At 41.8% G+C, this 22143-nt stretch overlaps 1 protein-coding gene across 4 annotated transcripts in view; it reads right to left on the minus strand.

The window, feature by feature from the left end:
- LOC101615387 (lysine-specific histone demethylase 1B) overlaps positions 1-22143 on the minus strand; it is a 64141-nt gene that overhangs the window by 32359 nt on the left and 9639 nt on the right. For all 4 annotated transcript variants that reach the window (XM_045136401.1, XM_045136400.1, XM_045136402.1 and 1 more), the window contains 2 exons: positions 21614-21725; positions 9247-9363 (listed from right to left, as the gene is read on the minus strand). In XM_045136401.1, the coding sequence (XP_044992336.1) occupies positions 9247-9363; positions 21614-21725 (229 nt within the window). The remainder of the gene's footprint in view (positions 1-9246; positions 9364-21613; positions 21726-22143) is intronic.

Consider the following 22143-nt stretch of genomic DNA (forward strand, 5'->3'; position numbering starts at 1 on the left):
AACACTGACTCATGAAGGAGAAGCAGCAGCAAACATATTCTCAACAAATTATTTTAAAGTTCAAAACAGTCCTGTTTCCAACAGAAAAAGTTAAAGCTAAACACAACCTGAAGTCCATGAAAAATACAATGAATAAGTTGCATTATAGTCAAACAAAGGGATATTATGCAGCAATGAGAGTGAACAAGTTACAAGTCCACGCTAAAACATGGCTGCATCTCACAAACAACACTCAGCCAAAGAGGCTGAATCCATCATCCCGCCTGATTCTATTTATGAAGATTCAAAGCTAGGCAAGCAAAACACTGGATTACCTGCCACAGCTAAAAGGTAAGACCCTATTGTTGAAGATGGGACATGGAAATATCATGCTGGACCCAAAAGGGAAACTAGCTCCCTCCTGGATGGCCCTCATAGGGCTGGGAAGCTCCGTGGGAGGCGCTGGAGGACAACTGTCACCAACAGCATGCATAAACAGGGGGCCCTGCAGACTAAGAAATCAACCAGCCTGACAGGAAGCACACACTTGTCCAATAGGGGCACACAGCCTCTGCAGGTAACCAGCTGTTCTCTGGCCATGAGGCCCATTCAGTGGGAGAGAACTCATCTGATACTGGAAACCAAGTCAGAATCCCATGGTCAGAAAACTCACACTTCAGAAGGAAAGCCCCCACTGCTCCCTGAAGTAGAAGAGTGGGTTTTCACACCAAAAAAAAAAAAAAAAACCTCAAATAACTCTGCATGTCCCTTTTAACCCAAGCTGCTCTCACTCAGATGGCAGAGAAAATGGAGGAGAACCAAGATACACTGGTAAGGCAGGAGGACAGCTGACTGCCTACCACAAGACGTGCCACCTCTCCCACATCTGCCAGGGCCCAAGAGAAATTGTAGAGGAAGCGGCACCACGTATACTCCTCTCACTGCCAGCCTGACAACCAGTTCCAGGTCAATGGTGAGAAGACAGGGTGGTCAATCAAAACCTGTCAAAGCCAGGCATGGTGGCACATGCCTTTAGTACCAACACTTGGAAGGCAGAGGTAGGAGGATCACTGAGAGTTAAAGGCCACCCTGACACTACATAGTTAATTCCAGGTCAGCTTGGACCAGACTGGACCCTACTTCGAAAAACCAAAAACAAAAAAAACCTGTCAAAGCAGAAATCCAGAAGCTACAGAGAACTCAACACTGAGACTTGCAACATGCCTGCCATGGCTCAGGGAACACTGCAGAAGAGGCAGCAAAAAGAATTTAAGAGCCACAGAGTGGGTAGGAATATCCTGAAGCACAATTCCCCGCTACCTCACAGGAACTTAGTGAGACATAGTGAATATTATAAAACCACTAACGAGGACCCCCAGGGTAACAGGAGCAGGGAAAGGGGATGGTCGAGCATAACCTGGTATATATTAAATAGGTAAAATTTTGAAGACTGAAAAACAAAAGAGACCTGTTGGAAAGATTTAGTGCAGGAGGAATATGGGAGGGGAAAAGGATACATGGTGGGAACGGATTATGATCATGGTACATTATGTTTATGGAAGTTGTCAATATAGTTATAAAAATTAAAATTAAAATAAGGCAACCAGTTAGTGCTGAAAGGAAGCTGGTAAGCTGGAGCAAAGCTGGAGGCTGCGACTGTCAGGGACACAAAACAGCATCTCAGGAGCTGGTGAGTTCTCCATTTCTCTACAGCAGCCAGATGAAGGGGCACTTTGAAAATTCACTGAGCTATGCATTTTGATTTGTGCATCTTCTGCTTTCTAGTTATGTTTCAACAAAAAAATAGTTGTCTAATGACAGGAAGGCAGATCATATGGCCTAGCAGCTCTAACCTTTGAAACATATTCTAAAGAAATTCCTGCACATGCACACTAAAAGAAAGCTAACAAGAAAATTCCAGGAAATAAGCTTCAGATCCCTGGGAAAGAAAACACATGGTACCAGATGGATCCTCCTCAGCACAGAAAGAACGAACAAGCTGAGTTTCATGCATCAGATGTACATCCAAAGTTTCCCTGTATGATGCAAAGAACAAGTTGTAAAGGAAGACAAGAAATGTAATTGTGACCAGAGGAAAGAAAGGCAAAAGTTAACTTGTTCAGCCTTCCAGAAACACATTAAGTGAGTAACAAAAAGCAAGCACAGGGCTAGAGAGATGGCTTAGCAGTTAAGGTGCTTGCCTGTGAAGCTGAAAGATCTAGGTTCAATTCCCCAGAACCCACATAAGCCAGATGCACAGGTGGCACATGTGTCTGGAGTTTGTCTGCAGTAGCTGGAGGCCCTGATGCGCATATTCGTGTCTCTCTCTCAAATAAATAAGTAATTTAAATTAAAAATTAAAAAAGGACAAGGAACTACTCACAGGGAAGCTCACTAGGGAAAAAAATCTGCTGGTGCTATAGGTCAAAGTTGTTGGTGGGGACATGAGCACACAGAAATCACCTTTCATCTATAAATCATTTCACATTAAAGCTACTATACATATACTGGACATGGAAACTTCACTTATAGAAATTAATGCTACCAACACACTCAAAAATGGCCCTGCCATTGTCACTTAGCATAAATGTGAACAAATAACCTAAACACCAACAGCATTAAACACAGTACATCTGTTCAGTGGACTACTTATTACAGTCCCTAAAGAAAAATACTTCAGGGCTAGAGAGATGGTTTATTGGTTAACCGACATGCCTGCAAAGCCAAAAGACCCAGGTTCGATTCCCCAGGACTCACATGAGCCAAATGTGCAAAGTGGTGCATGCGCCTAAAGTTTGTTTGCAGTGGCTGGAGTCCTTGACCTACCTATTCACTCACTCTCTCTCTCTTTATTACTCTCTCCTTCAAATAACTACGTAGAAAGTAATTCTTTAAAAAAGAAAGAAAAAGACAACAGTGTGCTGATGCCTCCTGAAGGCATGTGACAAAAAATAAACAAACAACAAAACCCAAGATCCTCAACAGCAGCAAGCCTGGGTATGGTGGCACATGCCTTTAATAGCTACACTTTGGAAGATCATTGTGAGTTCAAGGCCAGCCTGGAAATAGAGTGAGTTCTAGGTCAGCCTGGGCAGAGAGAAGAAAAACCAAAAACCAGCACACTGCTCCCGAGCTACACAGTAAGCCATCGTTGAGAGCACACAACCCACTGCTGAAGAGGTGGCGGAAAGAATGTAAGACCCACATGGGTGGGGTGGGGTGTTGTCACACGCCTTAATCCCAGCACTCGGGGGACATAGGTAGGAGGATCCTGTGAGGTTGAAGCCATCCTTACAGTGAATTCCAGGTCAGCCTAGATTAGAGTGAAATCCTACCTTGGTGGGGGGAGAACCATGTGGTGGGGAGCAATACTTTCGGGCTCTGTCACAGTCCTCTAGACATAAGCTGACGAGTGTCTTCAAGACCTCACAGTCAATACTGTCACATCCATAAGATGTGCACCTTATCGAGTTCATCAACATTATGAGACAGATGGAGGGTAAGAGGAATGAGACCTCAAAATAGATAACATGGAAGAGGAGGGTGCTTGGAGGTGGGAGGGAATTATGATCAAATTATAGTATGTTCATGTATTAAAACTTTCCTTTGAAAAAAAAACACTGGAAGGGCTAGAGATAGTTCAGTGGTTAGGGTGCTTTCCTGCAAAGCCTAAGGTCCTAGGTTTGATTCCCCAGTACCAACACAAAGCCAATGCACAAAGTGGTGCATGCACCTGGAGTGAGTTTGCAGTGGCTAGGGGCCCTGGAATTCCCATGTTTATTCATTCTCGCTTTCCCCTTCCCTCTTCAGTCCTCCCCCCTCTCTCTACCTTTCTCTTTCTCATAAACAAAAAGACTGAGAAGAGTGCTAGAGAGATGGCACCGTGGTTAAAGGTACCTACTTACAAAGCCAGGTTCAATTCCTCAGCCACCCATGTAAAGCCTACTACAGAAAGTGACACCACGTGTCTGGTATTCCATCTGCCAGGGAAAAAGTTCCTCAGAAGTTCAGGTTATGAATGGTGATCGATTCACAGGGAGCAAGAAGATGAAGCAAAGGAGGATACCAAGAACAGGTCAGGCTTGGAGAGATCTCATGTCATGCTTAACAGCTGAAACTTGAGATGGTCAAGAATTCAGGCTTCAACTACAAGACTTGTGAGGACAGAGATAGACAAGGCAACTAACCTGACACCTCCTGTGGGAAGTGTTGATAAAACAGGAAACCAGGCTATTAACTAAAGAACTAACACAGTGAAACTAACAAAGCAGTGAGAGGAAGCAGCTGAGGAAATGTCCTTTTCAAAAACTAAGGAAGGGCTGGAGAGATGGGTTATCAGTTAAAGCGTTTGCCTGTGAAGCCAAAGGACCCAGGTTCAATTCCGCAGGATGCACGTATGCCAGATGTACAAGGTGGAACATGCGTCTAGAATACGATTACAGTGGCTGTAGACCTTACCATGCACATTCTCTTTCTCTCTCAGATAAAATCAACAAAGAAAGAAAATCTGACAAACAAAAAAAAGGGCTGGAGAGATGGCTTAGTGGTTAAGCGCTCGCCTGTGAAGCCTAAGGATCCCGGTTCGAGGCTCAGTTCCCCAGGTCCCACGTTAGCCAGATGCACAAGAGGGCGCACGCGTCTGGAGTTCGTTTGCAGAGGCTGGAAGCCCTGGTGCGCCCATTCTCCCTCTCCCCCTCCATCTGTCTTTCTGTCTGTGTCTGTTGCTCTCAAATAAATGAATAAAAATTTAAAAAAAAATTTTTTTTTAAGCCAGGTATGGTGGTGCATACCTTATTTCCCCAACATTCAGGAGGCTGAGGTGGAAAAGCATAAGGTCAAGGCCAACCTGATATACATTAAAAAACAAAAAAATCATTGTAAGAAAAAAAATACCGGCATGGTTGTGCACACCTGCCATTTCACAAGAGCAGAGAGACAAGAGGACAAGAGGACCAGGAGTTCAAGGCCATCCTCAAATGCAAGGCTATCCTAGGACATGTGAAACATTATCTCAAAAAATAAATAAAAAGGAGAACAAAGTTATGTGTTAAACTATGATTTACCTTACTTTTTTTATGAGGGTATCAATCATAACTTTAAAAAAAATGGAATAAGACTTAAAAGTATGAATCCAGGACTGGATAGATTGTTTAGTAGTTAGCGCACTTGCCTGCAAAGCCTAAAGACCAGATTCAATTCTCCAGGACCCATATAAGCCAGATGTACAAGGTGGCGCATGTGTCCAGAGTACATTTCCAGTGGCTTGAGGCCCTGGTGTGTCCATTCTCTTTCTCTCTCTCCCCCTGTCTCTAATAAGTAAACTAATTTTTTAAAAAGTATGAATCCAATTATTTAGTACACTCATAAAATACTTTTTGCCAATTTGCAGACAGTTTTAGACAACACTATTATCTTAGGATGAGGAAATAATTATTTATTTAGCAATTTCCCATTTCACTTTGGCGTCTGTTCCTTTTTTTTTCATGTTATAGTAAATTAAAACATTTTACTAAAGACAACATTTTATTACTTCCTTCACAGGAAGTTGTCAGCCACTCCTTCCTATAAACTTTGGAATACTCCTGAAATCTTACTCAATAATGGTCATTTTCATGACAATTGTGTGACCTTTTTCATTATCATAATTTTTTTTTACATAAAATGAATACATCTGTCTAAAAATCATTCTAGAGAAAACCCAAGCGTTTTCAAGAACTACTTAAAACTGGAGAAACCAGGACTCACAACTGCTATCTGAGGGGAGAAAACAAGACACAGAGAAGTGACTCCCAAGCAACTCCAAATGGGAGTTTAGTGGAAGCACAGAACAAAATACAAAACCAGAAATCATCCAATCGTTAACAAACTGTGGAAACCTAACACAAACAGGGTATGAAATGAACACTGGGCTGTTACAACACTGGGCCATTAGTCACCGCTGCTTGGCTAAGGTCTTCCTTGCAGTATTAAGGGCACGTCACTGAACCACCTTTCTCATTGTTAGATAATCGGGTGGTGGGATGAGGGACTCAGTGTCACTAAGTGCTGTCTGTATGACCAACATGCCCTCCCTTCAGGCACCAGGTCCATCTCTACAGAAACTCAACTTGAAGATTTATTCACCCCCTTCCTCAGGCTCTTTTCCCACCTTTTCTTCTTTTCTACCCTGAAAGTGAAGCCTGACAATCACTCCAGGTCTTAAAAATCACTAGCAGTCAACTTTGTGTACACACACACACACAGTATAAGTACAGTAACACATGCTAATTACTTCAAATTACCCATTCTACAATGCATATTTCAGAATATATAAGTGAGAACTACACACAATTATTTGTGAGTAAAATTAATCCTGCCTGTGGGCTGGAAAGATGGCTCAGCAGTTAAAGGCACTTATTTAAAATCCTACCAAACTGAGTTATATTCTCCGGCAGCCACGGAAATCCAGCCACCAAAAAGTGGCACATGTGTTTGACACTGGTCTGCAGTGGTATGAGACCATGACCTACACACACACACACACACACACACACACACACACACACACACGCAGGCACTCAAGTATGCACAAACAGTGACAATTTTAAACATTAATCCTGGGCTGAAGGGATGGCTTAGTGGTTCGCGCATTTGCCTGTAAAACCAAAAGGACCCAGGTTTGATTCCCCAGGACGCACGTTAGCCAGATGTACAATGGAGTGCATGCATCTGGAGTTTGTTTGCAGTGGTTGGAAGACCTGGCTTGCCTGTTCTCTTTGTCTCTCTCCCCCGCTATTTCCCTCTTTCTCTGTCGAATAAATCTTTTTTAAAAAATTTAAAAACAATCCTCATCTAAGGTGAAATTATATTTGAATGACATAGGCTACACATTATAAAAATTTTCAAAACGCAATGAAACTCATTTAAGTTCCATGAAAAAGTTTACAGTATATAACCATACCTCACAAATAAAAATTAAACAATTTCTTTTTGTTTTGTTTTGTTTTTCAAGGTAGGGTCTCACTTTAGCTCAGGCTGACCTGGAATTCTCTATGGAGTCTCAGGGTGGCCTTGAACTCACAGTGATCATCCTACCTCTGCCTCCTGAGTGCTGGGATTACAGACATGCACCACCACGCCTGGCTAAAATTAAACAATTTTTTACCTATTAAAAATACAGTTGAAGCCACATTCACATATTCTCTCTTTCTCTCTCAAATGAATTAAGTATTTAAAAAAAGAACAGGGTTGGAGAGGCAGCTTAGCTCCTAAGGTACTTGCTGCAAAGCCAAAGGACCCCAGTTCAATTCCCCAGGACCCACATAAGCCAGATGCACAAGGTGGCACAGGTGTCTGGAGCTCGTTTGCAGTGACTGGAGGCCCTGGCACGCCCATTCTCTTTCTTTCTATCCACCTCTTTCTCTCTCAAATAAATACAGGTGGGCATGGTGGCACTCACTTGGGAGGCAGAAATAGAAGTTCGAGCACATTGAGACTACACAGAGTGAATTCTATGTCAGCCTGGGTTAGAGTGAAAATCTAAACTTAAAAAAAAAATTCAAAACTGCTAAACATGATTGTTGCACTCATCAACTCCTGGCTGTGATCATCATCACATGACCTGCCCAAAGGTGAGACCATCAGCATTCTGTCATGGAGGGGGAAAGGGCATTAAGAGGCCCCAACCCTCCCTGAGGATCTATAGGCAGTTAATAGTTGCTGGTAGAGGGACAGACTTTTAAGGTGCCCATGCTTCTATAAGCAACTCAAAACCTCACTGGATCACCAGGCATCACCAACAGTGGGAGGAGGCAAGAGAGGTTTATGGGAGTGGGTATAATCAACATGCTATGCATTGTATGAAAATGTCAAAACCCATATGCGTGATTAATACTTGGCAATAAAAATGACTAAAAAATACAACTATGGTTAGGGGTTTAGACAGGTGGTTCAACTGTTTGCCTAGCATGTGCAAAGCATGGGTTCAATCCCCAAAACTGCAAAACTCAAAAAGTACCAAAAAATTTAAGTCATGCTTAATAGAAAACATAGACCTTTTTTTGTTGCTGGAGACAGGATCTCATGTACTTCAGGCTAGCCTTATACTGGCTAAGGAGGGAAGGCTGGCCTAAACTCTTGCCTCTACTACCATCTTACTTCCCAAGTGCTGGACTTATATGCGTGTACAACCACATTCCACTGAGCCACAGATCTTTAAATGTTTAAAAAGTAGCCTGGATATTCCTGTCAACAGCTTTTTAAAACAATGTGCCTCTCATATGTATGAAATCAGATGTACTTCCTGAAAGTTCTAGTAGAATAGATGAATGAATCAAAACCTGTGTACTTCGTGTGTATGCACATATCAAAATAAGACTTCTCTGTGTAGCTGGGCATGGTGGCGCACGCCTTTAATCCCAGCACTCAAGAGGAAGAGGTACGAGAATTACTGTGAGTTCGAGGCCACCCTGAGATTACATAGTAAATTCCAGCTCAGTGTGAGCGAGAGTGAAACCCTGCCTCAACAGCCAAAATAAATGGAGATATATATACTTCTCTGTGTGTATGTCATTAGGACGTGTGTAATTAAGGCTTATGTGTGAGAGAGCAAGGACGTGAGCAGGCACGCACACACACACATGCACACAAGATGCCAGGCCTCTTTTGTCCTTTGTCCTTTCCTTTCCTTCTTTTCTGCTTTTCTTGGTGGCATTGAATACCCCACCCACATGTACACACAACTGATTACCTACCAAGGGAAAATCAGCTCAACCTCTCAATCCACTCCTTCTCCCTTATGGACAAAAGTCCTATTTTTTTCTGGTTTTGCAACATGTTCTGTGGTAAAATATTTTCTTCCTTTGTCCACATTGTCTGAAGGAGCTGTATGATCCTGTCCTGCACAGTACAACGTGTGCAGACACCTAAGAGGCAACCTAACAGGTCTCCCCATGCAGAGTCAGTGGGTATGCCTCTCCTGTCCTTTGCCCTTTCCTCTTGTCTGCTTCAAATTTGGACACAGGCTGGTGAGACAGCAAGCACCTTGTGAACCTGAAGATGGAAGGGAAACGGATGACGACCGACCATGACACAGACAAGTCCTAGGGAACTACAGCAGACCTGAGAAGCGTCCAACCAAACTGCTCATACTGACTGCTTACAGGCTCACCCACCATAGTGCAGGCTCTGTTCACATGCCGAGGAATGCAACCCTGGGGCATTGACTCCTACACAGAACTAGGATTACACTAAGGACACTTAGAACTCAATGACCAAAAGAAACCATACCTTAACAGTACTGTTTGGTTTCATACCACAGCGATAAGTCTTCGCTATGTGTGGAGTAAGCTGGATTTCTTTAGTAAGCTGCCTCCATTTTCCACACTCAGGTTTCGTACACTGAACCTACAGAGAGACGAAGACAAGGTCAGTATCTTGAGCTTGGAGTCCACATCCATCTTCCACGCATTTTGCCACCTTCTTCATCTGATTTGAGCTGATTTTTTGTACTAGGTATTGAGCTCAGAGCATCCTGCATGCTGGACAACTGCTCTACCACTGAGCTACATCCCCATTACCTTAACCAACCTTTAACAATCCAGATATTTGCCCCCTTGGTAGCACTACCCCCCATATAATTATCCCATTAGGATAATTCTGATTAAATAATAGCTCAGGTGACCAAAAGGTGAAAAGAAGTTCTGAGAACTGCTGTCAAAAAGATTTTCTGGGACTTCCGGTTAAGATGGCAGCGTAGCTACCACGCCAAAGCAGCCTAAGGAGAAAAAAGCCAAAACAAACCTCAGCAAAACACACACTTTTATAAAAAAGTGAGGTGTATAGGAAATTGAAATGGCAGCGGAGAAGTAGGACAGATCCAGAGCATCCAGAGCCCACATAGGCTGGCAGAAGCAGCCCTGGCAGGTCCACTAATCGCTGCAGCGGCGACAGCGCACCAGAAAGCCACCAGGCTCAGCTTGAGCCGCAGGAAAAGCCAGGTAAGGGGATTTTCCACTCACACCAGCGCTCTCCACAAACTCAAGAAACGTGAAGGGAGAGCGGCAGAGAACAACGGAGGAGCAGAGCACAAGGTAGAAGAACATGTGGACCAGCAAGAGAACTAGAGCAGCATCAGCAGCCTCCCATCTCCCACCGCCAGTGCCCAGCTCCAGTAAAAACAGCAGCGGTCCAGGGACCTGGCCACACCTACTTGAACCGAATGTGGGACCCAAGCAGGAGCAGAGGTAATTGGGATTACGCCAGGGAAGGGTCTCACCTGGTCACAAATTGACTTGGAACCCTCATCAGATCAGAAATCTTAACCTCCTTGTCAGGATTAAGGGTGTGGGTGGGGCACCACACACCCTAAAGAACAGTTAGAGGATCTGGTTGTCATAATACCTACTCATAGATAAATGCTCTGAGAGTCTTGAGAGCCACACCTAATGCCTTAAGCTCCTACGCTGAAGTTATATAACATCAAATTATCTGATAAATCTAGTAATACCCAGCTAACTAGAAAATCCAATCATTAAATAATCCAGGATGCAAAAATATATACAACACAAGAAACACCAAAAATCAAGAAAATATAAATCCACCAAAATGTATTAATACAGCATAAATTACCTCCAGTGAGAACGAGTTAGAGGGAATACCTGAGAAAAATTTCAAAACAATGATTATAAATATGTTCAAAATAGTCAAAGAAGAAATCGGAAATCAAAGAAAACATAGGACGCCAATTTAATGAAATAAAGAGGTTGTCAATACTAGACATAAATAAGAAAATAGAAATAATAAAGAAAAACCAGTTAGAACTACTAGCAATAAAGAACACAGTTAATGAAATAAAAAACTGTAGAAAAATCTCACCAGTAGAATGGATGAAAGAGAGGACAGAATATCTAAGCTAGAAGACCAGGTGGCAGATCTAATACAGCCCAACAAAGAGAAAGACAAACTAATAGAAAAGTATGAATGGAAATTTTAAGATATTTGGGACACTATGAAAAGATCAAGCTTAAGAATTCAGGGCATAGTAGAAGGAGAAGAATTTCATTCCAAAGGCATAGTAGGCATCTTCAACAAAATCATAGAAGAAAACTTCCCCCAAATTTGGAAAGAGATGCCAGTGGAGATACAGGAATCCTTTAGAACACCAGCCAGACAAAACCTGGAAAGAACCTCTCCTCGCCTTATTATAATCAAACTACCAAACACACAAACCAAAGAAAAAATATTGAAAGCAGTTAGAGAAAAAAAATCAAGTTACCTACAAAGGCAAGCATATCAGGATTACAGCAGATAATGCAACACAAACTTTAAAAGCCTGAAGGGCATGGGGTGATGTATTCTAAGTCCTGAAATATAACAACTGTCAACCAAGGTTATTTTACCTGCAAAACTATCCATTCAAATAGACAGAGAAAAAAGGACATTCCATGACAAAAGCAAGCTAAAGGAGTATTTGAAGACGAAACCAGCTCTACAGAAAATACTTGAAAGAATCATCCATGCTGAAGAAAAAGAAAAACACACATATAAGGAACCAGGAAAAAACAAACAATACTCAAATACTAATTAACACAAGAGAGGGAAAGTAAAACCAGAAGAACTACACAAAATGGCAAAAATGAACACACACCTTTCAATATTATCTCTTAATATCAATGGCCTCAATGCCCCAAACAAAAGGCATAGCTTCACAGACTGGGTTAAAAAGCAGGATCCTTCAATTTGTTGCCTCCAAGAAACCCACCTTTCTACAAAAGCATGGACACAATCTTAGGGTGAAAGGTTGGAAAACGATGTTTCAAGCAAATGGACCTAAAATACAAGCAGGGGTTGCTATCTTAATATCTGACAAGGTAGACTTCAGTCCAACATTAGTTAAGAAAAATAAGGAAGGTCACTATTTATTGACTAAAGGCACCCTCCAAAAGGAGGACATTACAATCCTAAACATATATACACCTAACATGGGGGCCCCCAAATTCATAAAACAAACTCTACAAGAACTAAAGTCACAAATAACGCCAAACACAGTGGTAGTGAGTGACTTCAACACCCCACTCTCATCAATTGACAGGTCATTCAGGGGAAAAAATAAACAGGGAGGCATCTGAACTAAATGAGGTCATAGAAGAAATAGACCTAACAGGTATCTATAGGACATTTCATCCAAATGCTTCAGAATATACATTCTTTTCAGCAGCACATGGAACATTCTCTAAAATCAACCATATATTAGGACACAAAGCAAATCTTAAATACAGGAAAATTGAAATAATTCCCTGCATTCTATCTGACCACAATGGAATCAAACTACAAATCAATAGCAAGTAAGGTTATAGAGCATACACTAAATCATGGAAATTAAACAAGACACTACAAAATGATGAATGGGTCAAGGAAGAAATGAAAAAGGAAATCAAAACATTTATAGAGTCAAACAATAATGAGAACACAACATACCAAAATCTCTGGGACACAATGAAGGCAGTTCTAAGAGATAAATTTATAACTTTAAGTGCCTATATTAAGAAATTAGAAAGGTTGCAAATAAACAACCTAATGCTTCACCTTAAAGCCTTGAAAAAAGAAGAACAAGGCAAACCAAAAATCAGTAGACAGGAAAAAAAATAAAGATTAGGGCAGAAATTAATGAAACGGAAACAAACAAACAAAAAAAAAATCCAAAGAAATGAAACAAACAGTTGGTTCTTTGAAAGGATAAACAGGATTGATAAACCCTTAGCAAACCTGACCAAAAGAGAGAAAAGACACAAATTAATAAAATTAGAGATGAAAAAGGAACATCACAACAGATGCCAGAGAAATTCAAAAAATCGTAGGGACATACCATAAAAGCATATACTCCACAAAGTATGAAAATCTGAAAGAAATGGATGATTTCCTTGATATATATGACCTACCTAAATTAAATCAAGATGAGATTAATCACCTAAATAGACCTATAACAAGCATGGAGATCCGAAGAGTTATCAAAAATCTCCAAACTAAAAAAAGCTCAGGCCCAGATAGATTCACTGCTGAATTTTACCAGACCTTCAGGGAAGAACTAACACCACTGCTTCTTAAAGTTTTCCATAAAATAGAAAAAGAAGAAATCCTACCAAATTCCTTCTCGGAAGCCAGCATCACCCTGATACCAAAACCAGGCAAAGGTAGAACAAAAAAAGAAAATTACAGACCAATCTCCCTCATGAACATAGATGCAAAATTTCTCAACAAAATATTGGCAAACAGAATACAAGAATATATCAAAAAGATCATTCACCCTGACCAAGAAGGCTTTATCCCAGAGATGCAGGTATGGTTCAACATACACATCAATAAATGTAATACATGGACTGAAGGACAAAAATCATATGATCATCTCATTAGACGCAGAGAAAGCATTTGACAAAATACAACATCCCTTCATGATAAAAATCCTACAGAGACTGGGAATAGAAGGAACATAACTCAATATAAGGGCTGTTTATGACAAGCATACAGCCAACATATTACTAAATGGGGAAAAACTGGAAGCTTTTCCACTAAAATCAGGAACAAGACAAGGGTGTCCAATGTCCCCACTTTTATTTAATATAGTACTGGAAGTCTTAGCCACAGCAATAAGGCAAGAGACGCACATAAAATTGATACAACTTGGAAAGGAAGGAATCAAGTTATTATTTGCAGATGACATGATTCTATACATAAAGGACCCTAAAGACTCTACCAGCAAACTGTTAGAGCTAATAAGCACCTACAGCCATGTAGCAGGATACAAAATAAATACACAGAAATCAACAGCATTTCTATAAGCTAACAACAAACACACAGAGGATGAAATCAGAGAATCACTCCCATTCACAATTGCATCAAAGAAAATAAAGTACTTTGGAATAAACCTAACCAAAGTAGTAAAGGATCTCTACAATGAAAACTATAAAAAACTCAAGTGAGAAATTGCAGAAGACACTAGGAAATGGAAAAACATCCCTTGTTCCTGGATTGGAAGAATCAATATTGTGAAAATGGCAATCTTACCAAAAGCAACCTATACATTTAATGCAATCCCCATCAAAATTTCAAAGGCATTCTTCACAGAAATAGAAAAAACAATCCAAAAATCATTTGGAATCACAAAAAACCTCGAATATCTAAAATAATACTGAGCTTTAAAAATAAATCGGGAGGTATCATCATACCTGATTTTAACCTATACTACAAAGCCATAGTAACAAAAACAGCATGGTACTGGAACAAAAGCAGATATGTAGATCAATGGAACAGAATAAAGAACCCATACATTAGTCCAGGTAGCTATAGACACCTGATATTTGATAAAAATGCCAAAAATACTCTTTGGAGAAAAGACAGCCTCTTCAGCAAATGGTGCTGGGAAAACTGGGTATGTATCTGTAGAAGGATGAAAATGCATTCTTCTCTCTCCGCATGCACAAGAATTAAATCCAAATGGACTGAAGACCTTAACATCAGACCTGAAATTCTGAAATTGCTAGAGGAAAAAGTAAGGAAAACCCTTCAACATATTGGTCTTGGCAAAGACTTTCTGAATATAACCCCAATTGCTCAGGCAATAAAACCACAGATTAACTACTGGGACCTCGTGAAATTACAAAGATTTTGTACTGCAAAGGACACTGGATAAAGCAGAGGCAACCTACAGAATGGGGGAAAAAAATCTGTGCCAGCTATATATCTGAGAGAGGATTAATATCTAGGATATACAAAGAACTCAGAAAGTTAAAAAATAAGTCAAACAAGCCAATTAAAAACTGGGCTATGGGGCTGGAGAGATGGCTTAGCGGTTAAGCGCTTGCCTGTGAAGCCTAAGGACCCCGGTTCAAGACTCGGTTCCCCAGGTCCCACGTTAGCCAGATGCACAAGGGGGCACACGCGTCTGGAGTTCGTTTGCAGAGGCTGGAAGCCCTGGCGCACCCATTCTCTCTCTCCCCCCCTCTATCTGTCTTTCTCTCTGTGTCTGTCTCTCTCAAATAAATAAATAAATAAATAAATAAATAAATAAAATTAAAAAAAATATCTTTAAAAAAATGGGCTATGGAGCTAAATAGAGAAATCTCAAAGGAAGAAATACAAATGGCATATAAGCATCTAAAAAAATGTTCTATGCCACTAGTCATCAGGGAAATGCAGATTAAAACACCATTGAGATTCCATCTCACTTCTGTCAGATTGGCTACCATCATGGAAACAAATGACCATAAATGCTGGCAGGGATGTGGAAAAAGAGGAACACTTCTACACTGTTGGTGGGAATACAACTGGTCCAGCCATTGTGGAAATCAGTGTGGAGGTTCCTAAGGCAGCTAAAAATTGATCTACCATATGACCCAGCTTTAGCACTCCTAGGCATATATCCTAAGGACTCATCCCATTTCCTTAGGGTACATGCTTAACCACGTTTATTGCCGCTCAATTCATAATAGCTGGGAAATAGAATCAGCCTAGATGTCCCTCAACTGATGAGTGGATAATGAAGATGTGGCACATTTATACAATGGAGTTCTACTCAGCGGTAAAGAAAAATGAAGTTATGAAATTTGCAGGAAAATGGATGGATCTGGAAAGGATTATACTAAGTGTGGTAACCCAGGCCCAGAAAGCCAAGCGCCACATGTTCTCCCTCATAAGTGGATCCTAGCTACAGATGATTGGGCTTCTATGTGAGAAGGAAAAACCTCAGTAGAAGAGGCCCGTAAATTAAAAAGAAGATATAAAGGGAGGAGGGTACTTAATAGGTTGGCATTATTTTCTATGTAAGTAGAAGAATAGATTAATGGGGGTGAAAAGGCCCAGAGTGAAGTCAGGGGAAGAGATTGAGTAAAGAAAAGGTAGAGGGAGGGCTAATCAAAATCTAAGAGTATACAAATAAATCATATGGAATCCTCCGGTTCAGACAATGGAACACTCAGGAGCCATAGATCGTTAGAAAATTTTCAGTGCCATGGATGGGATACCTCCAGTGAGTTGTTGGCCAGGGAGGTCCCTGATGCACCCAAAACATTACAGGACATTGCCGAGGCCCTTGGTTTCTCACCAAGAATAGATGGTAAGGCCCTATTGCTGAAGACTTCACATACTTGGGCTGCAAGGCCACTGAGAAATCCTGCTGGAACTGAGCTGATAACCTCCTCCATGTAGACCAGCTGACAGGAAGCTGGAAGAAGCCATTCTACATGTAGTTCAATGGGAGAAAGAGATACCACCAGTGAAGATACTCAACAGTGGACACTGCAAGCCTTTTAATTGGCCAGCCAGCCCAAATGAACCAACAGGTGCAACAGTGGCACATCTGTCATATTAGAAACCAACTGCCCTCCAATTGGACTGGAGGCCCACTCCATGGGGGGAAAACACAACCCTGATACTGCTAACTTAAAACAGGGGTAGTCATGAGCCCTAGGGGTGTAACATCTGCTGCTGTCTGGAAAAATGTATATAGTATGCTTATCAAACTATCCAATAAGCACTTCTCTTAATATTTATACCCCTATATTAATGCTACTCTCACTTTGGGTAGAGAATCATCTCTTTTCAGATGACAGTGACTTTGGGATGACTCAGAAGGTGCTGGCAAGAAGTGGCTGGAGTACTGAGTAACATCTCAATCATTCCTTCCAAGGCTCAGGGTCTAATGCGGAAGAGGTGGCGGAAAGAATGTAAGACGCAAAGGAAGGGTAGGACTCTGTACAACGTGCTCCCTCCAGACATAAAATGGCCTGGATATCCATGACCTCATAGTGCCTGACACTACCTACACACGACCATCCTAAGAGGAGGAAAAGACCACGATATCAAAATAAAAGACTGATTGAGATAGGGAGGGGATATGATGGAGAATGGAATTTCAAATGGGAAAGTGTGGGGGTGGGGAGGGAGGGAATTACCATGGGATATATTTTATAATCATGGAAAATGTTAATAAAAATTTTTTAAAAATTGAGAAAAAATATAAATAAAAATAAATCCAAAAGAAATAAAAAATAAATAAAATGATTTTTAAAAAAAGATTTTCTGAGACAACCATGGTGGCACACACCTTTACTCCCAGCACGCAAGAGGCAGAGGTACCCAACTTCGAGGCCACCTTGAGACTACAAAGTGAGTTCCGGGTCAGCCTGGGCTAGAGTGAGACTCTACCTCAATAAACAAACAAACAAAAAAAATGCCTCAAACCTAAGTTAATGAGCAAAGTTAAAGTTATTAGAGTTAGTGAGAAGTATGCACACATAATGCAACTGTGGAATCCTGGGTCATTAAGAGGATAATGGTGAAAACCCTGATAAAACCCAAATAGGCTACTGATACAGTTATTCACAATGTACCGGTGTTAATTTCCCACGCTAACAAGTAATCATGGAATATAAAATGATCATATGGAGGGACTGAAGTGAGTGAAAATGCTGTGCTACCCTTTCAATGTTCTGTTAAATTATTCTAAAATAACTTAAGTGTGTGAACATCCAAATGCAGAATGAAGGCTGATCCAATGCTCCACATATACAAAAGTCAACTCCAAATGACTCAAACATCTAAACCTAAGAGCTAAAACAAGAAAAATCTTTATGACCTCACATTTGATAGTGAGTTCCATCAGACAGGAAAAACACAAGCAAGGAAAGACATAAACCAAAAGTTATCAAAACTAAAAGCTGAAGTATCAAAAGACAGGGACAAGACTGGTAAGATGGCACAGCCAGTAAGGCACTTGCCTGCAAAGCAGAACAACCCAGTTTCATTCCCCAGTACCTATGCACAGCCAGATGTACACAGTGGCACATCCTCCCTCCCGATGCCACCCTCCGTGTCTGCTTCCAAATAAATAAAAACCTTCTTTAACAAGACAGAAGCAGGGTTGGAGGCATGGTTTACCAGTTAAGGTGCTTGCCAGCAAAGCCTAATAACCCATGTTCTACTCTTGAGATCCCACATAAGCCAGATGCATACATTGACATAAAAGCGCAAGGACAAACACACATGCGCACGAGATGCACATGCATGTAGAGCTTGACTGCGGTGGCTGAAGGCCCTTGTGCACCACTGCCGCCCTCTCTCTCATAAAAATAAGTCAGACCTGGTGGCGCATGCCTTTAATCCCAGCACACGGGAGACACAGGTAGGAGGATCACTGATGGTTCAAGGCCAGCCTGAGACTACATAGTTAATTCCAGGTCAACCTGAGCTAGAGCGAGACCCTACCTCAAAAAACCAAAAACAGAAAAGAAAACAAGACAGGAGCAAAGTTATTGAAGAATCTGCAGAAAAATAGCTAAGAAACTCAAATATGATAGGGGTTTGTATAGAAAATTTGTACAAAAACAAGGGCGGGCTGAAGAGATGGTGGTTAAGGCATTTACCAGGGAAGCTTACAGACCCATGTCAGACTTTATAAACACCACATAAGCCAGATGCACAAAGTGATGCAAGCACAAAAGGAACATGTGCACAAGGTGGTACATGCATCTGGAGTTTGGCTGCAGTGGCTGAGGTCCTGGCACACCAATTCTCTAACTCTCTAAGGGGGAGGGAACAACTTACAGATGGGTTAGGGACTGAACTACACATTTCTTCCAGAACATGTCAATGGCCAGCAGACAAGGGAAAATATACACTGACTAGACAGTAGGGAAAAGCAAATCAAAACCACAGTGAGATGCATCTTTATGCCCACACAGGAAGCCAACAATAAAAACAAAAACAACAGTTGGCAAGATGAAGCCAGCAAAGAGACGAGAGAGTCAGAAGTTTAAGATTCATCCTTTGCTACACAGCAAGTTTCAGGCCGCCCTGCCCAACATGACACAATAGGGGTGAGGGGAATAGTCAGTGAGGATGTGGGTAAATTGACCCCACAGATACTGCAGATGGGGATGAAAATGATGCAGTGGCTAAGGAGGAAGTCTGGAGGTTCCTCATAAAGTTAAATACAAGCTGGACCTGGTAGCACAGGCCTATAACCCCAGCCACTCAAGAGGTTGGCAAACTTAAGGCCTTTTGGGCTATGGAGTGAATTTACAACCAGCCCGTGCCATTTATTGAACTCCTAATTCAAAGAAAAAGTAAAGCAAAGTGAGCTGCAGAGATAGCTGAGCAGTGAGGGCGCTTGCCTGCAAAGTAAGGTCCCAAGTTCAATTCCACAGTATCCACATAAGCCAGATGCAGAAGGTGGCTCCTGCTTCTGAGGTTCATTTCCAGGGCCTAGAAGACCTGGCTTGACCATTCTCATTCTCTCATATTTTCTCTCTCTCTCTCTCTCTCTCTCTCTCTCTCTCTCTCTCTCTCTCTCTCTCGCGCGCGCGCGCACACACACACCCCCCTATACATACATACACACGATTTTAAATATTCAAAAAAGCATCTGTACAAAAATGTTCACAGTAACATTCTTCCTAGCTGAAAGGCTGACATGATTCAAATGCTCATCAAAGATGAACGGGGCTGGGGAAAAGGCTCAGAGGCAAGGTGCTTGCTGCACAAGCACGACAACCCGGGGTCAATCCTCAGCACCACAAAAATCCAGGCATGGTGTCATGCACATGGAATCTGCACTGGGGGAGGTGGCAACAGGAGGCTCCCTGGGGCTCACTGGCTAGCTACTATAGCTGGATCAGTGCGCTCTAGGCTCAGCAAGACCCCCAGTCTCAATGAATAAGGTGGAGAGTAAGTAAGGAAGACATGTGACATACACGACACGTGCGTGCAACGAAAGATGAATGGATTAGCCCAAAGAGGCATATCCTTCCAATGTACTATTACCTATATTAAGAATAAAATATTAAGGCTGGAGAAATGGCTCACTGGTTAAGGTACTTGCCTGCAAAGCCTAAGGACCCAGGTTAGACTCTCCAAATCGCACATAAGCCAGACACACAAAGGTGGGACAAGTGCAAGGTTGCACATGCCCACTGGGTGGAGCAAGTGTGTCTGGCACTCAATTGCAGTGGCTGACACCCTGGGATGCCAATTCTCTCTCCCCTTCACTCTCTAAAATTTAAAAAAAAAAATTTATTTTTATTTATGAGAGGGAGGGAGGGAGGGAGACAGAAAGGGTATGCCAGGGCCTCTAGCCATTGCAAACAAACTCCAATCACATGTGCCACCATATGTATCTGGCTTATGTGGGTTCTGGGGAATTGAACCTGGGTCCTTAAGCTTCACAGGCAATTGCCTTAACCACTGAGCCATCTCTCTAGTCCCATAAAATGTTATTAATTTTATGTTATGCGAATTTTACTTCAGTAAGAAATGTGTGCACACCTTTAATCCCAGCACTCGGGAAGCAGAAGCAGTAGAAGGAGAGTTGAGTTCAAGGCCAGCCTGGGACTACAGTGAGTTCCAGGTCAGTCTGGGCTAGAGCAAGACCCTACCTCAGAAAAAAAAAAAAAATGTTTAAATACACGTAGATTCTCAAAGAAATCCACAACTTGTTACACAGTTGTATTTATGACATACATATTTACTGAATTACTTTCAACACACGACAAAATAGAAGAAGGGTAATAAAACATTAAAAATATACGTGGGCTGGCTCAGGGGTTATAAGCACTCACTGCACAAGCCTGATGGGCACCAGCGTGGAAACGCAGGAACGACTGAAGCCAATGCAATCAGCACGTGCACGTAAAAGCGCACCGTGCCTAGGGCAATGGAGGACAGAATCAGAATCCCAAGATTGCATCCAGCAATTGTGTCGTTCACAAGGCCTCACCAAAATGGAAGGTGAGGAGAGATGAACACCCTCCCGGTTGTCCTGACTTCCACATGCACAACCTGGGATGTGTGTTCCCATACACACACACCCTTAATGCGTAAAATGTACCCAATGTGTGGTTTTAACCATTAGCATATGGATAGAGAGCATGAATTTATGTTTAACTAACACAAAAACATGAATAGAAAAAATGACTAAATGTACAAACTTACCCAGTGGTCTTTCAACCAGTTGGTAGTTTAAGACCTCAGGGTTTTTTCTTAGACTATATTAACTTGCCTAAGCTTTCTGCAAAATCAAGTATTATTTTACTTAATAGTCACAGAAATGGGCTGGAGAGAGCTCAGTGATTACGTGTGCTTTCTGCCCAAGCATGAGGGCAAGAGGGGGTCTGAGATTGCCCGAGACTGAATCTCCAGAAGCCACACAAACAGGTAAGCCTGGCCACGCACACACACAACACCAGGCCTGCAGAGGAGCAGACACCTGAGAATCAATCAATCTCTCTCTCCCTCTCTCTCTCCCTCCTTCCATCCCTCCACCCGCTCCGTCTCCCCCCCTCCTCTCACATGCGCGTGCACGCACGCACACACATGCACCCGCACACACATACACACACACCCGCACATGAAGGAAACAAAAAAAGAAAATGCAAGCTCTGGAGTTATTAAGGGTTTGGCTCCAAACAAGCAAGTGGCCTTCCACTCTAGTCGCCCTACATGAGAACATGGGGCACCTCAATGGCACAAGCATGTGCATCCACCACACACACAAAAGCAAAAAAAAAAAAAAAATCATAGAAATTTAAGTTCAATAAAAGATTGCCTAAGAAACTGACTTTTAGCTCTCCAAATGCATTAGAACAGAGAAGCACCCCCTTTTTACCCAGTAGGGGAGCTGCTGGTCTGCCATGAATGCTTTGGGGCTCGGTTCAGTCTTGCCGTTGCTGGTCCATATTTTCTTCCATGAGGTGTATTTCTCATATCCATCTTTATGGCTGAAAGCAAGAAAACATATCAAACATAACTTAACTGACTTTAAAAATATGAGGCGCATTGACAAATTTTATATAAGACTTCACTATCCTGTTACAAGACAGTTACTTTGGAACTGTTATCACCTCACAAGCTATATGCTCTTGTTACTTTCAGCATCTAAAACTAGTAAAGTAGGTAGGTTTTATGTAGTCCAAGCTGCCCTTAAAACTTGTTATGTAGCCAAGGATAGCCTTGAATTCTTGCTTTTCCTGCCTCTACCTACCAACTCCAAGTGCTACAATTATAAATGTATGCTACTATGCCCAGGTTTAATTTTGAAGGAACATTCAGACTATTCTCATAGATACATAGTAAATCCTACAAACAGACATTGAAATTTGTATCAGTAAGCCAAGAATGGTGGCTCATGGCTATAAT

Source organism: Jaculus jaculus, chromosome 17 (genome assembly GCF_020740685.1).
Source record: "Jaculus jaculus isolate mJacJac1 chromosome 17, mJacJac1.mat.Y.cur, whole genome shotgun sequence".
Lineage (NCBI taxonomy): Eukaryota > Metazoa > Chordata > Mammalia > Rodentia > Dipodidae > Jaculus > Jaculus jaculus.